This window comes from Scyliorhinus torazame, chromosome 16 (assembly GCF_047496885.1).
Source record: "Scyliorhinus torazame isolate Kashiwa2021f chromosome 16, sScyTor2.1, whole genome shotgun sequence".
NCBI lineage: Eukaryota > Metazoa > Chordata > Chondrichthyes > Carcharhiniformes > Scyliorhinidae > Scyliorhinus > Scyliorhinus torazame.
This window is the reverse complement of record NC_092722.1, coordinates 4179956-4200475: the sequence shown is the minus strand read 5'-3', so window position 1 is coordinate 4200475 and position 20520 is coordinate 4179956. Positions and strand designations below refer to the sequence as shown.

General features: G+C 47.5%; 1 protein-coding gene across 3 annotated transcripts in view; it reads left to right on the top strand.

The window, feature by feature from the left end:
- Nucleotides 1-1432: 1432 nt before the first annotated feature.
- Nucleotides 1433-20520, top strand: part of gabrd (gamma-aminobutyric acid type A receptor subunit delta) — a 61512-nt gene continuing 42424 nt past the window's right edge. Inside the window, exon 1 of one of the 3 annotated variants that reach the window (XM_072477803.1) lies at nucleotides 1433-1807. In XM_072477803.1, coding sequence (XP_072333904.1) covers nucleotides 1740-1807 — 68 coding nt within the window. In that variant the 5' untranslated portion in view covers nucleotides 1433-1739. The remainder of the gene's footprint in view (nucleotides 1808-20520) is intronic. The other 2 variants (XM_072477804.1, XM_072477801.1) reach the window with 2 other exon arrangements.

Sequence of the window (20520 nt, the reverse complement as noted above, 5' to 3'; positions counted from 1 at the left end):
CCCTGCTTCCACCACCTCCTCCGGCAGCGAGTTCCAGGCACCCACTACCCTCTGCGTAAAAAACTTGCCTCGTACATCTTCTCTAAACCTTGCCCCTCGCTCCTTAAACCTATGCCACTAGTAATCACCCCTCTACCCTGGGAAAAAGCCTCTGACTATCCACTCTGTCTATGCCCCTCATAATTTTGTAGACCTCTATCAGGTCGCCCCTCAACCTCCGTCGTTCCAGTGAGAACAAACCGAGTTTATTCAACCGCTCCTCATAGCTAATGCTGGTTTAGCACTGGGCTAAATCGCTGGCTTTTAAAGCAGACCAAGGCAGGCCAGCAGCACGGTTCGATTCCCGTACCAGCCTCCCCGAACAGGCGCCTGAATGTGGCGACTAAGGGCTTTTCACAGCAACTTCGTTGAAGCCTACTTGTGACAATAAGCCATTTTCATTTTCATTTCTTTTCCATACCAGGCAACATCCTGGTAAATCTCTTCTGCATCCTCTCTAAAGCCTCCACATCCTTCTGGTAGTGTGGCGACCAGAATTGAACACTATACTCCAAGTGTGGTCTAACTAAGGTTCTAAACAGCTGCAACATGACTTGCCAATTCTTATACTCAATGCCCCGGCCAATGAAGGCAAGCATGCCGTATGCCTCCTTGACTACCTTCTCCACCTGTGTTGCCCCTTTCAGTGACCTGTGGACCTGAACTCCTAGATCTCTCTGACTGTCAATACTCTTGAGGGTTCTACCATTCACTGTATTCACTGTCCAGTCCTATTAGAATTTTGTAAGTTTCTATGAGATCCCCCTCATTCTTCTGAACTCCATCGAATATAATCCTAACCGACTCAATCGCTCCTCATATGACAGTCCTGCCATCCCTGGAATCAGTCTGGTAAACCTTCGCTGCTTTCCCTCGAGAGCAAGAACATCCTTCCTCAGAGAAGACCAAAACTGCCCACAATACTCCAGGTGTGGCCTCACCAAGGCCCGATACAATTGCAGCAAGACTTCCATGTGTGTGTAAAAGCTGAGTGTGTGTAAGATCGCACATCGCTAGCTTGTGCAGGATGCACTGAATTTCTTCAAGTGACAGGTGTACCTGCTCCCCCCTGGGGTGAGGATCACCACTGTGAACAAAAGGTAGGTAATGCAGACCCTTACTCAGACTCAGAGTCGTGCCCTGGTATTGCTGTAATCGCCAAAGGGACTTGGAAAAGTAATTTCCACCTTTTCCCCTCCCAGGTTTTTAATCTTATTTTTGCCTCTGCCAGTAGGTCACACGCTTTTTTTTTTTGGGGGGGGGGGGGTTGTTGCAGAAGGCATAGCAGATTGAGGTTCCAAGCTGGGTGAGGTAGGGGGTGTTTACCCTGGCCATCATTGATGAACCGAGCAGTGATATTGGAATAAATCCTCGGTGCCAGTCTTTTCCAGAAGAGCTGCTGACTTTCAAATGTGGGCAAATACAGCTTGAAATGTTGCTGCGGGAGTGAGGGAGTTGGCGCGGTCTCTTTAAGCCTCCCGCAGCTTGGCAATGTGGGCAGAGAGTGATGTGTACTGAAGTGGCTCCGGCTCTCATCACACTTGTACCCTGAGCGATCTGGAGACAGCAGCTCAGAGGAGAAGCTCCGGGGCTGCGGAATGTGAGCGGGGCAGCTTGTCCCCAATCTGCTGACAGCTCCACAGAGCCGACCCCTTTCCTTCAGGCTGAGCCTCCGCTCCCCCCAGCTTCACAGAAAGACAATGGGATTTATCACCTTAACATTCACATCTCTGCTTTTACTGTCCGCGCAGAACCGTGACTTTGTAAGGTTAGTGATTACTGCACTGGGCAGTGCTTTTGTGTTTTTTAAAAATCGAATACTTCTCTTCCCATCTGTTTTGTGGAAAGCTTGTAACTTTTTCCCAGTCTAGATGTTGCTGCTTTTCAGTGAGGAGCCAGGTGTGGGGGGTGAATGTACAAAGCTTCTGATGCAGTCAAATGTTCACAGGTAACTTCACTAACACATCAGATTCCCTGTTACACATTAAATATGTAGCGACCTTTTTAATCCTTATCAAGTTATGTACCACACACACACTTGTCGCTTTGATTGATTGGGATTGGGATATCCTGGGGTTTGCTGAAGGCTTATTTCAAAATGAATTTCCCCTTTCTACAATTCGCTAACACTTGTTCACCCTTCGCATTCACCTTTTCCCCCTCCGAAATATCTGTCTTTTTTTTCCTCTTAATCCCTCCCTTCCCTCTCTCCCACTCTCCAATTAGACACCTTTTGAAAGACTTTGGCTGGAAAAGGACCAGAGTAATCTATATAAATATTTATGAACCGTCCCACTAAATTTTTTAAAGCATTTTTTTGATGAGCTGGATTTAGGTTTTAGGTTTTTTCTATCTTCAATTTAATTTCAGCTGAAGAGCAGAACTGCCAGAGGCAGCGTGCTGAGCAGACTGGAGCCCAGTATGGTCACATTAAACATTCCAACAAGCAGTACTAAACTCGGCACATTGTGCTTACTGCTGGCGTGAAGCAATCATTAAATCCGTTCCGCTGAACCCAAAATGTGCCCTTTCTTTTTTTTATAAATTTAGAGTTCCCAATTATTTTTTTCCAATTAAGGGTCAATTTAGCGTGGCCAATCCACCTAGCCTGCACATCTTTGGATTGTGGGGGCGAAACCCACGCAAACACGGGGAGAATGTCCTTAGGGCAGTGACCCGGGGCTGGGATCAAACCTGGGACCTCGGCGCCCTGAAGCAGCAGTGCTAACTCACTGCGCCACCATGCTGCCCTAAATGTGCCTTTTATGTCTTGGGAAATTGATTCTGTATTTTCTTTTATAAATTTAGAGTACCCAATTAATTTTTTCCAATTAAGGGACAATTTAGTGTGGCCAATCCACCTACCCTGCACATCTTTGGGTTGTGGGGGCGAAACCCACGCAGACACGGGGAGAATGTGCAAACTCCACACGGACAGTGACCCGGGGCCGGGATCGAACCTGGGACCTCGGTGCCATGAGGCAGCAGTGCTAACCACTGCACCACCGTGCTGCCTCGATTCTGTATTTTCAAGGACACAGTTACTATATCTTAATAAAAGCAAAACTCTGCTGGAATGCTGAAATAAAAACAGAAAATGCTGGAAAACTCCCAGCAGCGTCTGTGCAGGGAGAAAACTGTTAATGTTTCCAGTTGCTATGTGTGACCTTTCCTCAGAGTTGGTTAAGGGAAAGAAAGGGGAGCAGGGTCATTTGAGACCTCAGGAGGTGATCACTCCTGTCCTTTTGTGAGACTTGGATAAGGACCACATGCTCAGGGTTAGGGACCATGGCCAACAGAGCAGCCCCTGAGTTTTTGGCTAGAACATCGAGGGACTGATGGCTGCTCACAGGCAGGAGACTCCTCAGGGACAGGCCTTGTGATTCTGTAGGAAGGCAAGGGGAACCCCACCTCATGTATCCTTTTCCCAGTCATGTTGCTCATTATTCATTGGGAGGCCGTGAAGAATGATCAGAAACCTGCCCTTGGGCAGATCACAGTTACTGTAAAAGAAAAGGTAAAGTTTAATAGCTTTAGCTAATAAACAGGACATTAGGATCTAGCCTCATTAATCTGCTCTTGAACAGTGGTAAGTTGTGGATGGGTTGTCAGATAGATATGTATCATCTTAAAGTCCGAGAGATTCACAGCGCAGAAAGAGGTGCTTCAGCCCATCGTGTTTGCACTGGCTACCACGCATCTATCTATTCTAATCCCATTTTCCAGCACTTTCTCCGTAACCTTGTATGACTATCACATGTCACGTGCTGATCTAAATGCCTCCATCACCCTTTCAGGCAGCGAGTTCCAGACTCCCACCACCCTCTGGGTGAAAAACCTTTTCCTCAAATCCCCTCCCCTTAAATCTGTGCCCCCTGGTTATTGACCCTCCCCCCCCCCCTACTAAGGGAGGGGGTACAACTGAGCAGGGCAGTTAAGAGATTGTGGGTCTGGAGTCACATGTAGGCCAGACCAGGTAAGACAGCAGATGCTTGTCCCTGAAGGGCATTACTGAATGAGGTGGGATTTAAACCTCGGCCGTTGGCATATTACCCGAGGTCTCTGGATTCCTCGACCAGAGACAATGCCACCACCTCCCTTGCTTGTAACATGTCCTTCTTCCAGCAGTGCTTAACCCCTCACACTATTAAATTGCATATTGGTATTGCAATAATCTGTACCTGATAGCGGAATTAAAATAAACACACTAATGTGCAGCATCAGTGCCATAGAGTGTCCTGTCATAGAACCAGAGTCATTACTTCACAGAAGGAGGCCATTTGGCCCATCAAACTAACCTATGAAAGCACTCGACTTATTCAAAATCTGAAATGAATATTGCTTATTGTCACAAGTAGGCTTCAATGAAGTTACTGTGAAAAGCCCCTAGTCGCCACATTCCGACGCCTGTTCGGGGAGGCTGGTACAGGAATTGAACCGTGCTGCTGGCCTGCCTTGGTCTGCTTTCAAAGCCAGCGATTTAGCCCTGTGCTAAACCAGCCCCTATCTGGAGTGCAATTTCTATTTAGATATGAGCATTTTGAACTTATTTTTATTCATAGTTTGAGAATTTTATTTGGACCTCGAGCTTATATTGTCCACATATTGTGAAATATTCTGGTGTGGTCCTGTCTGTTTATTGGTGTTGCTGCATTGTCAATTTTAGTCAGGAATTTGAAGAACACAATTGTGTAAAAGGCTTCTTTTACTCCATAAGTTATAATTCTGTCACCTTGTGTGAGACTGAGTATTTAACCGTAATGAAATTTGAATCATCAAATCCCTACGGTGCAGAAGGAGGTCATTCAGCCCACTGAGTCTGCACCGGCCCTCCGAAAGAGTTACCTAAGCCCTATCTCCGTAACCCCACCTAACCTTTGGACACTATGGGCAATCTATCATGGCCAATCCACCTAACCAGCACATCTTTGGACTGTGGGAGGAAACCGGAGCACCCGGAGGAAACCCACGCACACACGGGGAGAACGTGCAAACTGCACACAGTCACCCGAGGCCAGGATTGAACCCGGGTCCCTGGCACTGTGAAGCTGCAGTGCTAACCACTGTGCCACCGTGCCACCCATTCTGTAACAAGAATATTATAATTAAATTTGACCTGGGTGAAGTATTGGCACTCGTGTGTTTTTACAAAACAGCTTCAAAGTAGTTTCTGTGGTAGTTCAGTTTGAACTAAAGCGCATCAGCTATTGCATGAACAACTATGCTAATGTAAGAGGTGGTGCAACATGAGCAATCTGACTCACACATAACTTGACACCTTCCTCATAATGGGAATGTGGAACTTCACAGAATCACAGAATTGCTTCAGTGCAGAAGGAGGCCACGAATGAGCAATTCATCTTGTGCCCCCCCCCCCCCCCCATCTTCCTCCTGTGATCCTGAATATTCCTCCTGTTCAGTTAATAATTCAATCCCCTCTTGAATGCTTCGATTGAACCTGCCTCCACCACACTCTCAGGCAGTGCACTCCCCATCCTAACCACTCGCTGTGTGAAAAAGCTTTTCCTTATGTTGTTTTTGCTTTTCTTGCCAATTACAGTGTTTTAAATATGTGTCCTCTTGTTCTCAATCCATTCATGAGTGGGATAAGTCTCTCCCTATCTACCCTGTCCAGACCACTCATGATTTTGAATACCTCTACACAGCTCCTCTCAGATCTTCTCTCCTCCAACGGTAACAGTCCCAACCTTTCCAATATATCTACGTCACTGAAGTTACTCATCCAGGAACCATTCTCGTGAATTATTTCTGCCCTCTCTCCAATGCCTTCACACCCTTCCTAAATTGCAACACCCAGGACCGGACATAATACCCTGGATAAGGCTGAAATGTCTTGTACAATGAGTTATTCTTTGCTTTTGTGCTCTGTGCTCCTATTAGTAAAGGCCAGGATACTATACACTTTATTAACCACGCTCTTGACCTGTCCTGTCACCTTCAATGATCTATGCTCATATCCGCCCAGGTCCCTCTGCCCCTGCATCCCTTTTAGAATTGGACGTTTTATTTTATATGGTCTCTCAATTTTATTTCTATTAAAAGGAATCACTTCACATTTCTCTTCAGTGAACTTCATCTGCTGCCTGTCCGCCCATTCCACCAACTGGTCTAGCATCAGATTTCATTTGCCCCCCCAAAAACAACACAAAATTCAATTTTGACGTTTAATATTAATAATCTTTATTAATGTCACAAGTAGGCCTACATGAACACTACAGTGAAGTTTCTGTGAAAATCCCCTAGTTGCCAAATTACCTAACAGCACGTCTTTCGGGACTTGTGGGAGGAAACCGGAGCACCCGGAGGAAACCCACACAGACACAGGAAGAACGTGCAGACTCCACACAGACAGTAACCCAAGCCGGGAATCGAACCTGGGACCCTGGCGCTGTGAAGCTACAGTGCTAACCACTGTGCTACCGTGCCGCCCTATGTTGTGTGGAAAGGACATTTTGGTAATATTCAATGATTTACCCCAGCCCCTTCTTCTTCAATGATCATTCGCGAATGAGTATGATGTCCACCTAAGATACTCCGTGTTATTGGTCACTTGTTCTGTCGGTCCTTGCGTGGCGGATGAGCCCGATCCTAGAGCTGCATCTTCAGCCGCACACTTGATAGATGTTTCCGAGAGGGGGAATTGGTCCTTGGACTCTAGATCGCTGGTATTTCTTTCTTAGGCTCCGTTTCTGGACCTCCTCTTGCCGTTGAGTGTCCTTGAAGAATTCTGTCCCTCCAGTCAGAAGGTTCCTCCAAGTAGATCTCTTCTGAGTAGCAGTCTCCCAGGCTTTGATGTCTGAGTTGAATTTCTTGAGGGAAGCCTTCAGGGTGTCTTTGAAGTAATTCCTTTGTCTTCCTCATATTTGGGTGCCTTTCTTGAACTGGGTGAAGAAGGTTTGCTTTGGCAATCGGGACTCTGATACTAACTCATGGCCGGCCCAGCAGAGTTGATTTCGGATGATCATGGCTTCGATGCTGATGTTCTTGGCTCCTTCAAGGATGCTGGTGTTAGTAAGCCTGTCCTCCCAGGTAATGTGGAGAATCCATCTCAAACAGCGCTGATGGTACCTCTCCAATGTTTTTCAAACATAACATCATAGAATTTACAATGCAGAAGGAGGCCATTCGGCCAATCGAGTCAGATCTTCAAAGATTTATGTCTGCGAGGACCAGGTTTTCCTGTTCCTGCAACGGTCTTTAAAATTAAACCATTCAGTTTATATTGTTTCTTATTATTTTTCCTTCCAAAATTTTCCAATCTCCGAAGGTTAATTTGGATCTTGTTTTCACTAAAACGATGGGTGGATACCCGCATCTCCCTGCTTCTCCTGTTCTTAGACCATCCATTAGAGATATACAGGATCCCCCAAATACTGGGGAAGAACATCTCCCCCAATAACCTCCCTCCCCTGCATTTAACTGTACCAAGTTAAACTACCTCTGAAAATGAAATGAAAATTGCTTATTGTCACGAGTAGGCTTCAATGAAGTTACTGTGAAAAGTCCCTAGTCGCCACATTCCGGCGACTGTTCGGGGAGGCTGGTACCCCTTATATACACATTGCAGCAATCTGTACTGCTGCACATGTCCTTCTGTTAGATTACAGGTCGTGGCATTTCAGTGAAGCTTTGGAATGACATGGCAGTTTCACATTAACTATCACTGTTACTGAAGAACATGGTGATACTTTACAATAACTCACATACAATAATGATGTGGTAGTCACCACTAGCTGTATTATATGTATTAAGGTAAGACACATATACTAGAGGTACATGGGTAAATCCCTGCCTGCTAGCTCCGCCCACCAGGCGGTGTATAAAAGTGTGTGCTCGCCGGTGCTGCAGCCATTCTGGTTCCAGCTACAGGAGGCACAACATCTTTGCTCAACAAAGCCTCGATTATTCCACTCCTCTCGTCTTTGTGGTAATTGATAGTGCATCAAATGATACTGTAAATATTACACTAAAACTCAGCAATGCTGTCTGGGTGACAGCAGTGACTGCAGTGAATGTTCAGTCAAACTATTGATTAAAGGGGAAGGACGAGGGATATCTGTGCAATGCCAGAACTTCACAGAAAGCAAATTACTGTTGGGGTGTATGGGTTATGATAGCTGCAACACTGATTATGTTACAGGAGCTGTTGATTCCCGATCAGTTTACATTTATGTAAACTCAGATGAATAATGTCTATTACAAAATATACTGGTTATGCTGGCCATCCTCACAGGCTTGATTCTCCATAAACGTGATGTCATCCAAAACTTTGCTACCTGTGTCCTTGTTCCCCTATTAGCCCTGTGCTCACTGAGCTGCACTGACATCTAGTACAACAATCACTCGATTTTTAAATTCAAATCTTTGTTTTCAAGTCCCTCCATGGCCTTGCCTTATCTCTGTCACCAACCCCACACCCTCTGAGACATCTGCGTTCCTCTAATTCTGGTCTTAGCCTATGCCCTGATTTTAATTGCTGTACTGTTGGTGGCCATGCCTTTAACTTGGGCCCTAACCTCTGAAATTCCTTCTGTAAACATCTTTACTTTCACTGCTCACTCCTGTTTCAAATGTATCATTTTGACAAAGCTTTTGGTCATCTGCTCTGATATTTCCATGTGTGGCTTGGTTTAAAGTTATGTAGAACAGTGGGTCATTTTTATGTTTTGTATATCAATACAAGCTATTGCTGTTTTCATCTGATCAACTACCAGCCATTACGGTATAATATTAAACATTTGAAATGGATGTCCTCGCATAGCTCTGATAGATAGTACACTGTACTGAAGCACAGAAGTGCCTTTGTGATTTCTGGGTTGCTATTTTAAAATAAGGAAATCATGCCTCCATTTTTCCCTTGCCCAATCATCAACTCTTCTTAGTTTTAATTTCTTTCAGTCAAAATAAGCCATAAACATAAGTCCCAATGTGCAAACATAGGAACAAAAATGATCAGAAAATAAAAAATGGTATTAAATTTAGATGAAAGCAAATGGGGCACAAGAGCTAATAAAAAGAGTTAAACAGATCTATATTTAACTTTAATGTAAGATTACAGTGAAAAAAAAGGGACTTCCTGAAATGACACACAAGGACAATAACAGGTACCTAACACTGAAATTCAAGCCAGTTTGGGTTAACATGGTTATGCACATTTTGTAACTAGCCAGAGGAAATTTCACAGTAGCTTGCTGATTCACTGCTGGGGTCCCTAATCTTTCTGACACTTGACAGCTGTGGAAACTACAGAAGAACTATTGTGTGGAATGAGAGTGATCTCCCCTGCGACACTGTCCACCTTGAAACACATTCATCTTTCCAATGCTGCAAACAAGACATGGTATTATTTTAAATAGATAATAAAATAGTGAGCAATGATTGGATATTCTGGTGGGAAGGAACTGTCAATTTCTTTGACAGAGTTGGCTTGACAGAATTACTGCAGGAATAGGCTGAATCAAACAACAACAATTTATATTTATGTAGCACTTTTAACTGTATAACACCTTTAACAATTTACATTTGTATAGCACTAAACATCCCAGAACACTTCTCAGATGTAGTATGAAACCAAAATTTGCACTAATCTATGTTAAATGTTAGGGCTGATGATCAAAGGCTTGGTGAAAGGGGAGGGTTCAAGGAGTGTCAGAAAGGAGGGAGGGATTTCCAGAGAGCTTTTGCAACTGAAGGCACAATCGTTAATGGTGAAGTTATTAAACTCGGGGATGCTGTTAAGGTGAGAATTACTGAAGCACCAATATCTCCAAGTGTTTTGTGGGACTGGAGGAGATACAGAAATAAGAAGGATGAGAATTTTAAAATAGGGACACAGCTTAACTAGAATATTTGCACATTTTCAATATCAGATTCGGGATCACAATATTTTGTGAATGGTGACGTTTATTTTTCATGAATTATACATAGGGGATCCTTCACCTGCCACAGCATTAGCAATCAGTATCAAGCTGAACTCACCAAACATAGTATACGAGGTTATATAGGAGGGTGCTAGCTATGAAGAAAGGTTGAGTAGATTAAGATTGTTTTCGTTGGAAAGACGGAGATTGAGGGGGGACCTGATTGAGGTCTACAAAATTATGAGAGGGGTGGACAGGGTGGATAGCAACAAGCTTTTTCCAAGAGTGGGGGTGTCAATTACAAGGGGTCACGATTTCAAGGTGAGAGGGGGAAAGTTTAAGGGAGATGCACGTGGAAAGTTTTTTACGCAGAGGGTGGTGGGTGCCTGGAACGCTTTGCCAGCGGAGGTGGTAGAGGCGGGCACGGTAGCATTATTTAAGATGCATCTAGACAGATATATGAACGGGCGGGGAACAGAGGGAAGTAGGTCCTTGGAAAATCGAAGGCAGGTTTAGATAAAGGATCTGGATCGGCGCAGGCTAGGAGGGCCGAAGGGCCTGTTCCTGTGCTGTAATTTTCTTTGTTCTTTGTTCTATACCTAGGTCTGACAGATTGCCAATTGTGAAGCAAAGTAAATCCACCTCCTCCTTTGGCTTCATTCTGGTTATAGCATGGGCCCCAACGTTGTGTGCTAAACCACTGTATTGTATTGTATTGTTACATGCCTGGGCTTGTCCCTGCTGGCTTCGCCTGTGGCTCCTCCCCTCGGTCTTATGTATAAAGGTGGCTGGTCTCCAGTTCGGGATCAGAGGCCAGGAGGTTTTCTGTTTAGTGTATTAAAACCTCAGTTACGTTCACCACTCATCGTGTGTTCATTGATGGCACATCATGTTGGATCCAAGCTTTGTTGCTCAAACGTCAGAGCAAAGTGAACTGTCTCAAACCAGCTCTTCAGCCAGAAAGCACTCAAGTCGTTTTTAGAAGCAGCTGATATTCTGTGATGAGCTGGTAACAGTTTGGAGTACGTGTTGCTATTGTTCAGGGTCAGCGCCATAATATACAAACAACTTGAAAATGGTATTAGCATGAAAGTGTCTCTCATCACTGCAATCTTTAAAAACGGGTTCTGAAGATTCTATTATTTCCTAAAACATTGCAACACTTCAAAAAATCGCGATGATGTTTTATTTGGGAATAGATAGATATATTAGTGATATATTGATTTCCCGAATGAAATCTACTATTTGAAAAAGTTGAATATTTTAAATGAATGAGCCAAGTAGTCAATCAGTGGCAACAATCACTAAAAGTTGCAAAAGATTTTAAATCCTGAGCAATTTCCTGCGAATTGCAGTGATTATACTTCAAAAGAATCTTCATTGAGTTTGGGATGTTCCCGGGTTACGAGAGGTGTGAGCATGGCTCCGTGGCAGCCCTCCTGCCTCGGAATCACAATTTAAAATTTTTTTTTTCGAGTACTCAATTCATTTTATTTCCAATTAAGGGGCAATTTAGCGTGGCCAATTCACCTACCCTGTACATCTTTGGGTTGTGGGGGTGAGACCCACGCAGACACGGGGAGAATGTGCAAACTCCACACGGACAGTGACCCGGGCCCAGGATCGAACCCGGGTCCTCAGCGCCCTTGAGGCAGCAGTGCTAACCATAGCGCCAACTTGCCACCCCTGAATGAGAATGTTGAGATTCCATGGGATTACACAAGATATAAGGCACAGAAACAGTCGTGTTTGTCTTTATTCCACTGAGCTTCCTCCCATTTTTACTTATCTGAATCTATCATGACAACCCCTACTCCCTACCCCCTCATGTTCTTGTCGCGTCCTCTTAAATAGGTCCATATCTATGCCATTCACTTCAATCACTCTCTATGGTCCACATTCTCACCAGTCTGTGGGTAAAGGAGGTTCTTCTGAACTTCACGCAGCACTCAAGTGCGATCCAACCAGCGTTTGATACAGGTTTAGCCTAACTTACCTACTTTTCATTTCTATTCCTCCAGAAATAAAGCCAACTGCTTGGTTTGCTATTTATGTGTCCTTCTTTACCCATGGTACAACTTTTAATGATTGGTAGATTGTTCTCTGAAATCTCTTTTTTCTTTTATCCCACCCTCCAAGTCATAAGTGAACTCACTATCCTCGAATCAAAATATACCAGCTCACATGTACCTGCGTTGAACTTAATTTACCCATTCTGAAAGTTGATTAATGTCCTCCTATAATTCATTGTCACCCTCCTCAATATTAGCCATCCAATAATTCTCCTCATCCCTGTCTTAGAGGGGGACCTCTTATTCTTTAACTGTGCTCTCACTGAGAGACTTGAGCACAAATTCAAGGCTCACAGTGTAGCACTGAGAGAGTGCAGGGTTGTCAGAGGAGCTTCCTTTCAGATAAGACATTAAACCATGACTGCCCATTCAGGTTGAATTTTTAAAATCCCATGTACTATTGGAACAAGAGCAGAGGAATAATCGCAATCTCCAGGCGAATATTAATCCCTTGATCAACATCACTAAAAAATAAATGGTCATTATGTCACTGCTGTTTGTAGGACCCCTGCTGTGTGAAAATAAGCAGCGTGTTCCTCTGAAGTGTCTGCACCTTCCTTGTACTTCACTGGTTGGAAGGTGCGTTGGAATATCTGACGCTGACGCAATTTAAATGTGAATCTTTATTGCAATATACAAGTATATCTCTCTTTCTAATAATTCTTAATTAATTAGAATTTTAGCTTCATTTCAAAGTTGCACTTTGAGAAAATTGATTTTTGTACGAGTAATAATAAAACAAGTCATAAAGGCTGGAAACATTGTTAGGTCAGTCAGCATTTGTGGAGAGAAAACATCAACATTTTGTACAGAGCCCTTCTTGAGGAATGTTAAACACCTCTAAGCATTTCTTTCTCCGACCCCCCCGCCGGGTCGGAGAATCGCCGGGTGGCGGCGTGAATCCCGCCCCGGCGATTCTCCGGCCCGCGATGGGCCGAAGTCCCGCTGCTTCTATGCCGGTCCCGCCGGCGTAAATTGAACCAGGTCCCTTACCGGCGGGACCTGGAGGTGCGGGCGGGCTCCAGGGTCCTGGGGGAGGGCGCGGGGCGATCTGGCCCCGGGGGTGCCCCCACGGTGGCCTGGCCCGCGATCGGGGCCCACCGATCCGCGGACGGGCCTGTGCCATGGGGGAACACTTTTCCTAAACGCCGACCATCAGTCTCCGCCATGGCCGACGCATAGGTGACCCCCCCCCCCCCCCCCCCCCGCCCGTGCATGCATGGGGATGACGCAGCAGCCGCTGACGCTCCGGCGCATGAGCGGACCCGCGCCGGCCGGCAGAGTCCCTTCGGCCCCGGCTGGTGTGGCGCCAAAGGCCTTCCACGCCAGCCGGCGGGGCGCCCATCACTCCGGGGCGGGCCTAGCCGCTAAAGGTGCGGAGGATTCCACACCTTTGGGGCGGCCCGATGCCTGAGTGGTTCACGCCGCTCCGTCACGTGGGGACCCCTCGCCCCGCCGGGTAGGGGAGAATCCCGCCCCTGATCCTGAAAGAGAGAAGCACTGGAACATTGTGAAATGTAACAGTTACAGAAAGGGCAGAATCTTCAGAAGTGAGAAGTCTTTTCAAGATATCGTATCTCTTTCAAGTTGCTTGTATGGTAAAATATTAATAAGTCAATAATCCCATGGCAAATAGATGTCAGTTTAACATGAATACATTCTGCAAGGCTGCGGCACTGAGGACCCGGGTTCGAATCCCGGCTCTGGGTCACTGTCCGTGTGGAGTTTGCACATTCTCCCCGTGTCTGCGTGGTTTTCACCCCCACAACCCAAAGATATGCAGGTTAGGTAGATTGGCCACATTAAATTGCCCCTTAATTGGTGAAAAAAATTATTGGGTACTCTGAGTTTATATTTAAAAAAATACATTCTGCAAGGGAGCACACACTACATTTTAAATTGCTAAAACTTTACAGGAAGATGTGTACAGTGCGAAGTCACATGACTCATAATGCAAATTCCTAGCAACGTTAATTATATTACCTAGAAACGCATTAATCAGCTACAGTCAAACCTCAGCTACAGCAGAATGGAAACAAAGGCTCTTTGTAATTTACATGGAAATAATTCTGAACTGTCCATACATGACAAATAATAAAACTAGCTGAATTATTTTATTTCTTTAAACAATGTGCTTCTGATACATATATAAACAGAAAATGCTGAAAATGTTCAGCAGATCAGGTGGCAGTATAGATTATGGATCACAGATCATTGATCATAGAATTTACAATGCAGAAGGAGGCCATTCGGTCCATCGGGTCTGCACCGGCTCTTGGAAAGAGCACCCTACTTAAGCCCACACCTCCACCCTATCCCTGTAACCCAGTAACCCCACCTACCCTAAGGGCAATTTATCATGGCCAATCCACTTAACCTGCTCATCTTTGGACTGTGGGAGGAAACCGGAGCACCCGGAGGAAACCCACGCACACACGGGGAGAACGTGCAGACTCCGCACAGACAGTGACCCAAGCGGGAATAGAACCTGGGACCCTGGCGCTGTGAAGCAACTGTGCTAACCACTATGCTACCGTGCTGCCCCTTCTCAGTCTTCTCCAGACAGGCTGAGAGATTTAAGGGTTGGATAAACGGCAACGAGAGGCACCTGAACGGCCCGTACTGTATGGGGAGGGGCATCAAAGCCATCTCCAAATGGCGTCCTGGGTTAGGGGCAGGGCCTTCTTTCTTGGGGGCTCCGCGTCCCAAGGAGGGATCCCTAACATAAATGGCCAACACGTGGTACTGCCTGGAATTGGGAATAACAGAATGGAAATATTCAGAGGTGGAAATGGGAATAACAGAATGGGAATATCAGGAGGCGGAGTTGGGAATAACAGAATGGGAATATCAGGATGTGGAAATGGGAATAACAGAATGGGAATATCAGGAGGTGGAATTGGGAATAACAGAATGGGAATATCAAGAAGTGGAATTGGGAATAACAGAATGGGAATATCAGGAGGTGGGAATTGGGAATAACAGAATGGGAATATCAGGAGGTGGAATTGGGATTAACAGAATGGGAATATCAGGAGCTGGAGTTGGAATAACAGAATCATTACCAGCAGCTGCTGTTTGAAGAAGTGGGAAGAGTTTATTGTCTGAAATTGCTGAATTCCATGTTGAGGGCGGAAGTCTGTAAAATGTTGAATTGAAAGATCCTATTCTTGTCTCTTATTTTGAGCTCCTTTGGACGACTGGAGCAGACCAAAGTCAGACTTGCACTGACAGATGGCCAGAAACCTTCAGATACATTCACTGCAGACACTTACCAAAGAAATAAAATATAGAAATAAATACGGTGAATCAGTCAAACTCAGATGAGTTGAGATTCCAGTTCCGTCCAAGTTGTCAGCCAATCCCGCAGGCAGAATAGCAAATCCCATAAAAGGATGGCTGTGAGGAGGTGAAATTCCAGACTGGTAACTCCCGATTAGCAAACTTGGCCAAGAGTGTTACATGACTGTGCTGACCAATCGGAGTGGAGTTAGACCACACAGGAGTGGGAACACTATCATTTCACAGTGTGATCGCTCTGTGAATGGACGGGCAGGACGTCAGACTGCTGCTAAACCTGGGAGAAAGTTAAACGTGTTGTCAATCGTAGAGAAGGTGAAGTTGGCACAGCAAGTGGGAAAACGTGGAGCAAAGCAAAACGTGGACATTATGAAACAGTGGGAGATGCCACCATCGGGTTTAACCACCAAATGAAACATAAAGACCCATTTCCCTATTCGATGCTGCAAAGGCCATGGAGATGCTGTGGAATTTCATCATAAAGCACAAAAACACCCAAAAACCTGTCTGACTGCGTTGGCAGCTTAGGCACGATCAATTTGGCTGGAGATGAAGTTGAATTCAAACTGAGGCTTTATTAGTATCAGATGTGTGGCCTCCCACAGCAGCTGACGGAATGGCTGCGAGCTGGAGGCCACGCATGTTTATACCCCGCCTCCTGGGTGGCGCTAGCATGCAGGGGCCCAGGTGAACCAGTAGTGCAGGTTCTACCGTACAACCCTTAATATAAGAACACAGTGGTTTACCACATTCACCCCCTGTTAAAATTGAGTCCGGCGGGGGTGGTGGATAACTATATCCAATTTGCATCTTTAATATTTACAGAACAGTAAAAAAAATGTCTCTGGTCATCCGGCGGGCCGGTCAGAGGTTCAGCCGGTCCGGCGCCTTGATCGTCCTCTGGGATCGACGAAGTGGAGCCGGCGATGTTGGTGCTGTCGTGGTCGAAGTTGACTCCGGGAGCGTGCCGAAATCCTCTTCATCAACGGGGGTGGGCAGGGGGAGGACGGACAGTCCTAATGGGTGATGGGGGCGGCGGGGGAGAGGAGGGTGGTGCCAGGGGCAGCGGGGGTGGCGTGGGGGTGGAACCTGCTGGTGCCAGGTCCCTGAGGGAGACGGTATCCTGGCGGCCGTCGGGGAACGCCACGTTGGCGTACTGTGGGTTTGCGTGGAGCAGGTGCACCCTTTCCACCAACGGGTCCGCCTTGTGGAGCCGCACATGTTTACGGAGAAGCACGGTTCCCGGAGCTGTGAGCCAAGTTGGGAGCCATACCCCGGATGTGGACTTCCTGGGGAAGGCAAAAAGACGTCCATGCGGTGTACTGTTAGTGTCAGTGCAAAGTAATGAGCGAATGGAATGTAGTGCATCAGGGAGGACCTCTTGCCAGCGGGAGGCCGGGAGATTTCTGGACCATAGGGCCAGCTGGACAGCCCTCCATACCGTCCCATTCTCCCTTTCTACTTGTCCGTTTCCCCGGGGGTTGTAGCTTGTCGTTCTGCTGGAGGCGATACCCCTGCTGAGCAGGAACTGACGTAGCTCATCACTCATGAATGAGGATCCCTGTCACTGTGGATGTAGGCGGGGAAGCCGAACAGAGTGAAGATAGAATTAAGGGCTTTAATGACGGTGGCAGACGTCACGGCGGGGCATGGGGTGGCAAAGGGAAAACGGGAGTATTCATCGATCACACTGAGGAAATATGTGTGTTGGTAGGAGTAGGGGAGGGGGCCTTTGAAATCCACACTGAGGCGTTCAAAGGGGCGGGAGGCCTTCACCAGGTGCGCGCGGTCCAGCCGGTAGAAGTGCGGTTTGCACTCCGCACAGACCTGGCAGTCCTTGGTGATCGTCCTTACTTCCTCGACGGAGTAGGGCAAATTTTGTGCCTTAATGAAGTGGTACAACCGAGTGACCCCTGGGTGACAAAGGCTGTCGTGCAGGGCCTGGAGTCGGTCTACCTGTGCGCTGGCACATGTACCTCGGGATAGGGTGTCTGGGGGCTCGTTGAGTTTGCCAGGGCGATACTTAATTTCGTAATTATAGGTGGGGAGCTCGATTCTCCACCGCAAGATTTTGTCATTTTTGATCTTGTCCCCATGTGTGTTGTTGAACATGAAGGCTATTGACCATTGGTCAGTGAGGAGAGTGAATCTCCTGCCGGCCAGGTAATGCCTCCAATGTCGCACAGCCTCAACAATAGCCTGGGCCTCCTTTTCGACGAATGAATGCCGAATTTCGGAGGCATGGAGGTTGCGGGAAAAGAATGCCACGGGCCTGCCTGCCTGGTTGAGGGTGGCGGCAAGGGCGACGTCCGATGCGTCACTTTCTACTTGGAAAGGAAGTGTTTCGTCTACAGCGTGCATTCCAGCTTTGGCAATATCAGCTCTGATCCGGGCGAAAGCCGGTTGGGCCTCGGCCGTCAGGGGGAAGTGAGTGGACTGTATGAGTGGGCGGGCCTTGTCCGCGTAGTTTGGGACCCACTGAGCGTAATATGAGAAGAACCCCAGGCAGCGTTTGAGGGCCTTGGGGCAGTGGGGAAGGGGGAGCTCCATGAGGGGGCGCATGCGGTCGGGATCGGGCCCCAGAACTCCGTTCTGGACCACATAGCCGAGGATGGCTAAACGGTTTGTGAGGAACACACACTTCTCCTTGTAATACGTGAGGTTGAGGAGAGTGGCGGAGCGGAGAAATTTAGCGAGGTTGGCGTCGTGGTCCTGCTGGTCGTGGCCGCAGATGGTCACATTGTCTAGGTACGGAAACGTGGCCCGCAAGCCGTACCGGTCGACCATTCGGTCCATCTCCCTTTGGAAGACCGAAACCCCGTTGGTGACGCCGACGGGGACCCTAAGGAAGTGATATAGCCGGCCGTCTGCCTCGAAGGTGGTGTATGGCCGGTCCAATTTACGGATGGGGAGCTGGTGGTAAGCGGATTTCAGGTGCACCGGTGAAAAGACCCAGGGCATCATTCTCCGACCCCCCGCAGGTTCGGAGAATCGCCGGGGGCTGGCGTGAATCCCGCCCCCGCCGGTTGCCGAAGTCTCCGGCACCGGAGATTCGGCGGGGGCGGGAATTGCGCCGCGCCGGTTGGCGGGGCCCCCATGCTCGATTCTCCGGCCCAGATGGGCCGAAGTCCCGCCGATAAATTGCCTGTCCCGCCGGCGTGGATTAAACCACCTTTTGAACGGCGGGACAAGGTGGCGTGGGCGGGCTCCGGGGTCCTGGGGGGGGCGCGGGGCAATCTGGCCCCGGGGGGGTGCCCCCACGGTGACCTGGCCCGCGATCGGGGCCCACCGATCCGCGGGCGGGCCTGTGCCGTGGGGGCACTCTTTCCCTTCCGCCTCCGCCACGGTCTCCACCATGTCGGAGGCGGAAGAGACTCCCTCCACTGCGCATGCGCGGGAAACTGTCAGCAGCCGCTGACGCTCCCGCGCATGCGCCGCCAGGGGATGTCATTTCCGCGCCAGCTGGCGGCGGGGCACCAAAGGCCGTTTCTGCCAGCTGGCTGGACGGAAATCCCTCCGGCGCGGGCCTAGCCCCTCAATGTTGGGGCTCGGCCCCCAAAGATGCGGAGCATTCCGCACCTTTGAGGCGGCGCGATGCCCGTCTGATTGGCCCGTTTTGGGCGCCAGTCGGCGGACATCGCGCCGTTTTGGGAGAATTTCGCCCCCGGTACTGTGCAATCTGGTTAACCATGTCAGATATACGTGGGAGGGGGTATGCGTCGAGCTGCGTGTACCTGTTGATGGTCTGGCTGTAGTCCACGACCACTCGGTTTTTCTCCCCAGTTTTAACCACGACCACTTGAGCTCTCCAGGGGCTGTTGCTGGCCTCGATGACTCTCTCTTGAAGCAACCGCTGGACCTTGGACCTGATGAAGGCCTTATCCTGGGTGCTGTACCGTCTGCTCCTGGTGGCGACGGGTTTGCAATCTGGAGTTAGATTGGCAAAGAGGGAAGGCGGATCGACCTTTTGGGTCGCGAGGCCGCACACAGTGTCCAAAAATACCACGCTAAACAGAAAACAAATTTGGAGTTTTTCCGGAGTTACCTGCTGACATTTTTCAATGAAAGCTCTGAGGAGGGATTCTCCGTCCCATCAGCCCGTTTTCCGCCGCGTCGCGTCCCCGCCGGCAGCGGGATTCTCCGTCCCCCCAGCCGGCCAATGAGGTTTCCCATTGTGGGCACCCCACACCATCGAGAAACCCATGGGTGTGGCTGCCCTGCCAGTCAATTCCACTGCTGGCCTTTTACAAGATCAGGTTATAAGGTGTGAACGAAATGAATATAGACTTTTTCACCTTTTACCGGACACATTGGCTGCTTTACTGTGTTGTCATTTGGTATTTGAATCTGTTGTTTGTGACATCGACTGTGTTTACAAGCATGTGGAGTTACATAGAACACATTCTTTGGGGAAATGGATGTTCCTCAGCTATCATGAAGCTTTGCTTAAACTTGTGGGAGGATCCACGGGGAGTCACCCATGGGGACTTCACTGTAATGCAAACAATGGGGAGCACTTCACTGTGTTAAAATGGTTGACTTCTCGACAGATTAGTTCAGGGTTTCACAAACCTTTCCAGCCAAGGAACCCCTTTGACCTCCCAAGAGTACTGATCAAACCCCTGAGAAATATTCTTATTATATCGAATAGTTAAACCACTTACAATTGATTGGTTTTGCACAATAAATACAGACATAGAAAAACATATTTATAGACGTCTTCCTCTTCTTACATGTATACAATTATTATAATTTTAAAGTTCTCTTATTCAACAAAGTACTTAAGTCTTAACATTTTGTCATCTTTAATGACAGGAGTAATGATGTTTCTTTTCCTCAAAAATTTGTTTAATATTAGGATTGCTGCAGGAGAGTTAGATTCTCATATCAGGCACACAACACATGCACACACACACACACACACACACACATACGCACTCACTCACACACACACACACACTCACTCACACACACACACACACACACACACACACACACTGACCTCTCTCTCACACACACATACTCACCTCTCTCTCACACACCTACTCACGTATTTGATAACATAGGCTATACAATATTGTGCGCCCTACTGTAAATTAATATTTACAGAATATCATTTTAACATGAAAGGATGTCAGTTACATTGACACAACCGTACCTCAGAGTCAATAATCAGTTACATTGACACATCTGCACCTCAGAGCCAGTAATCAGTTACATTGACACAT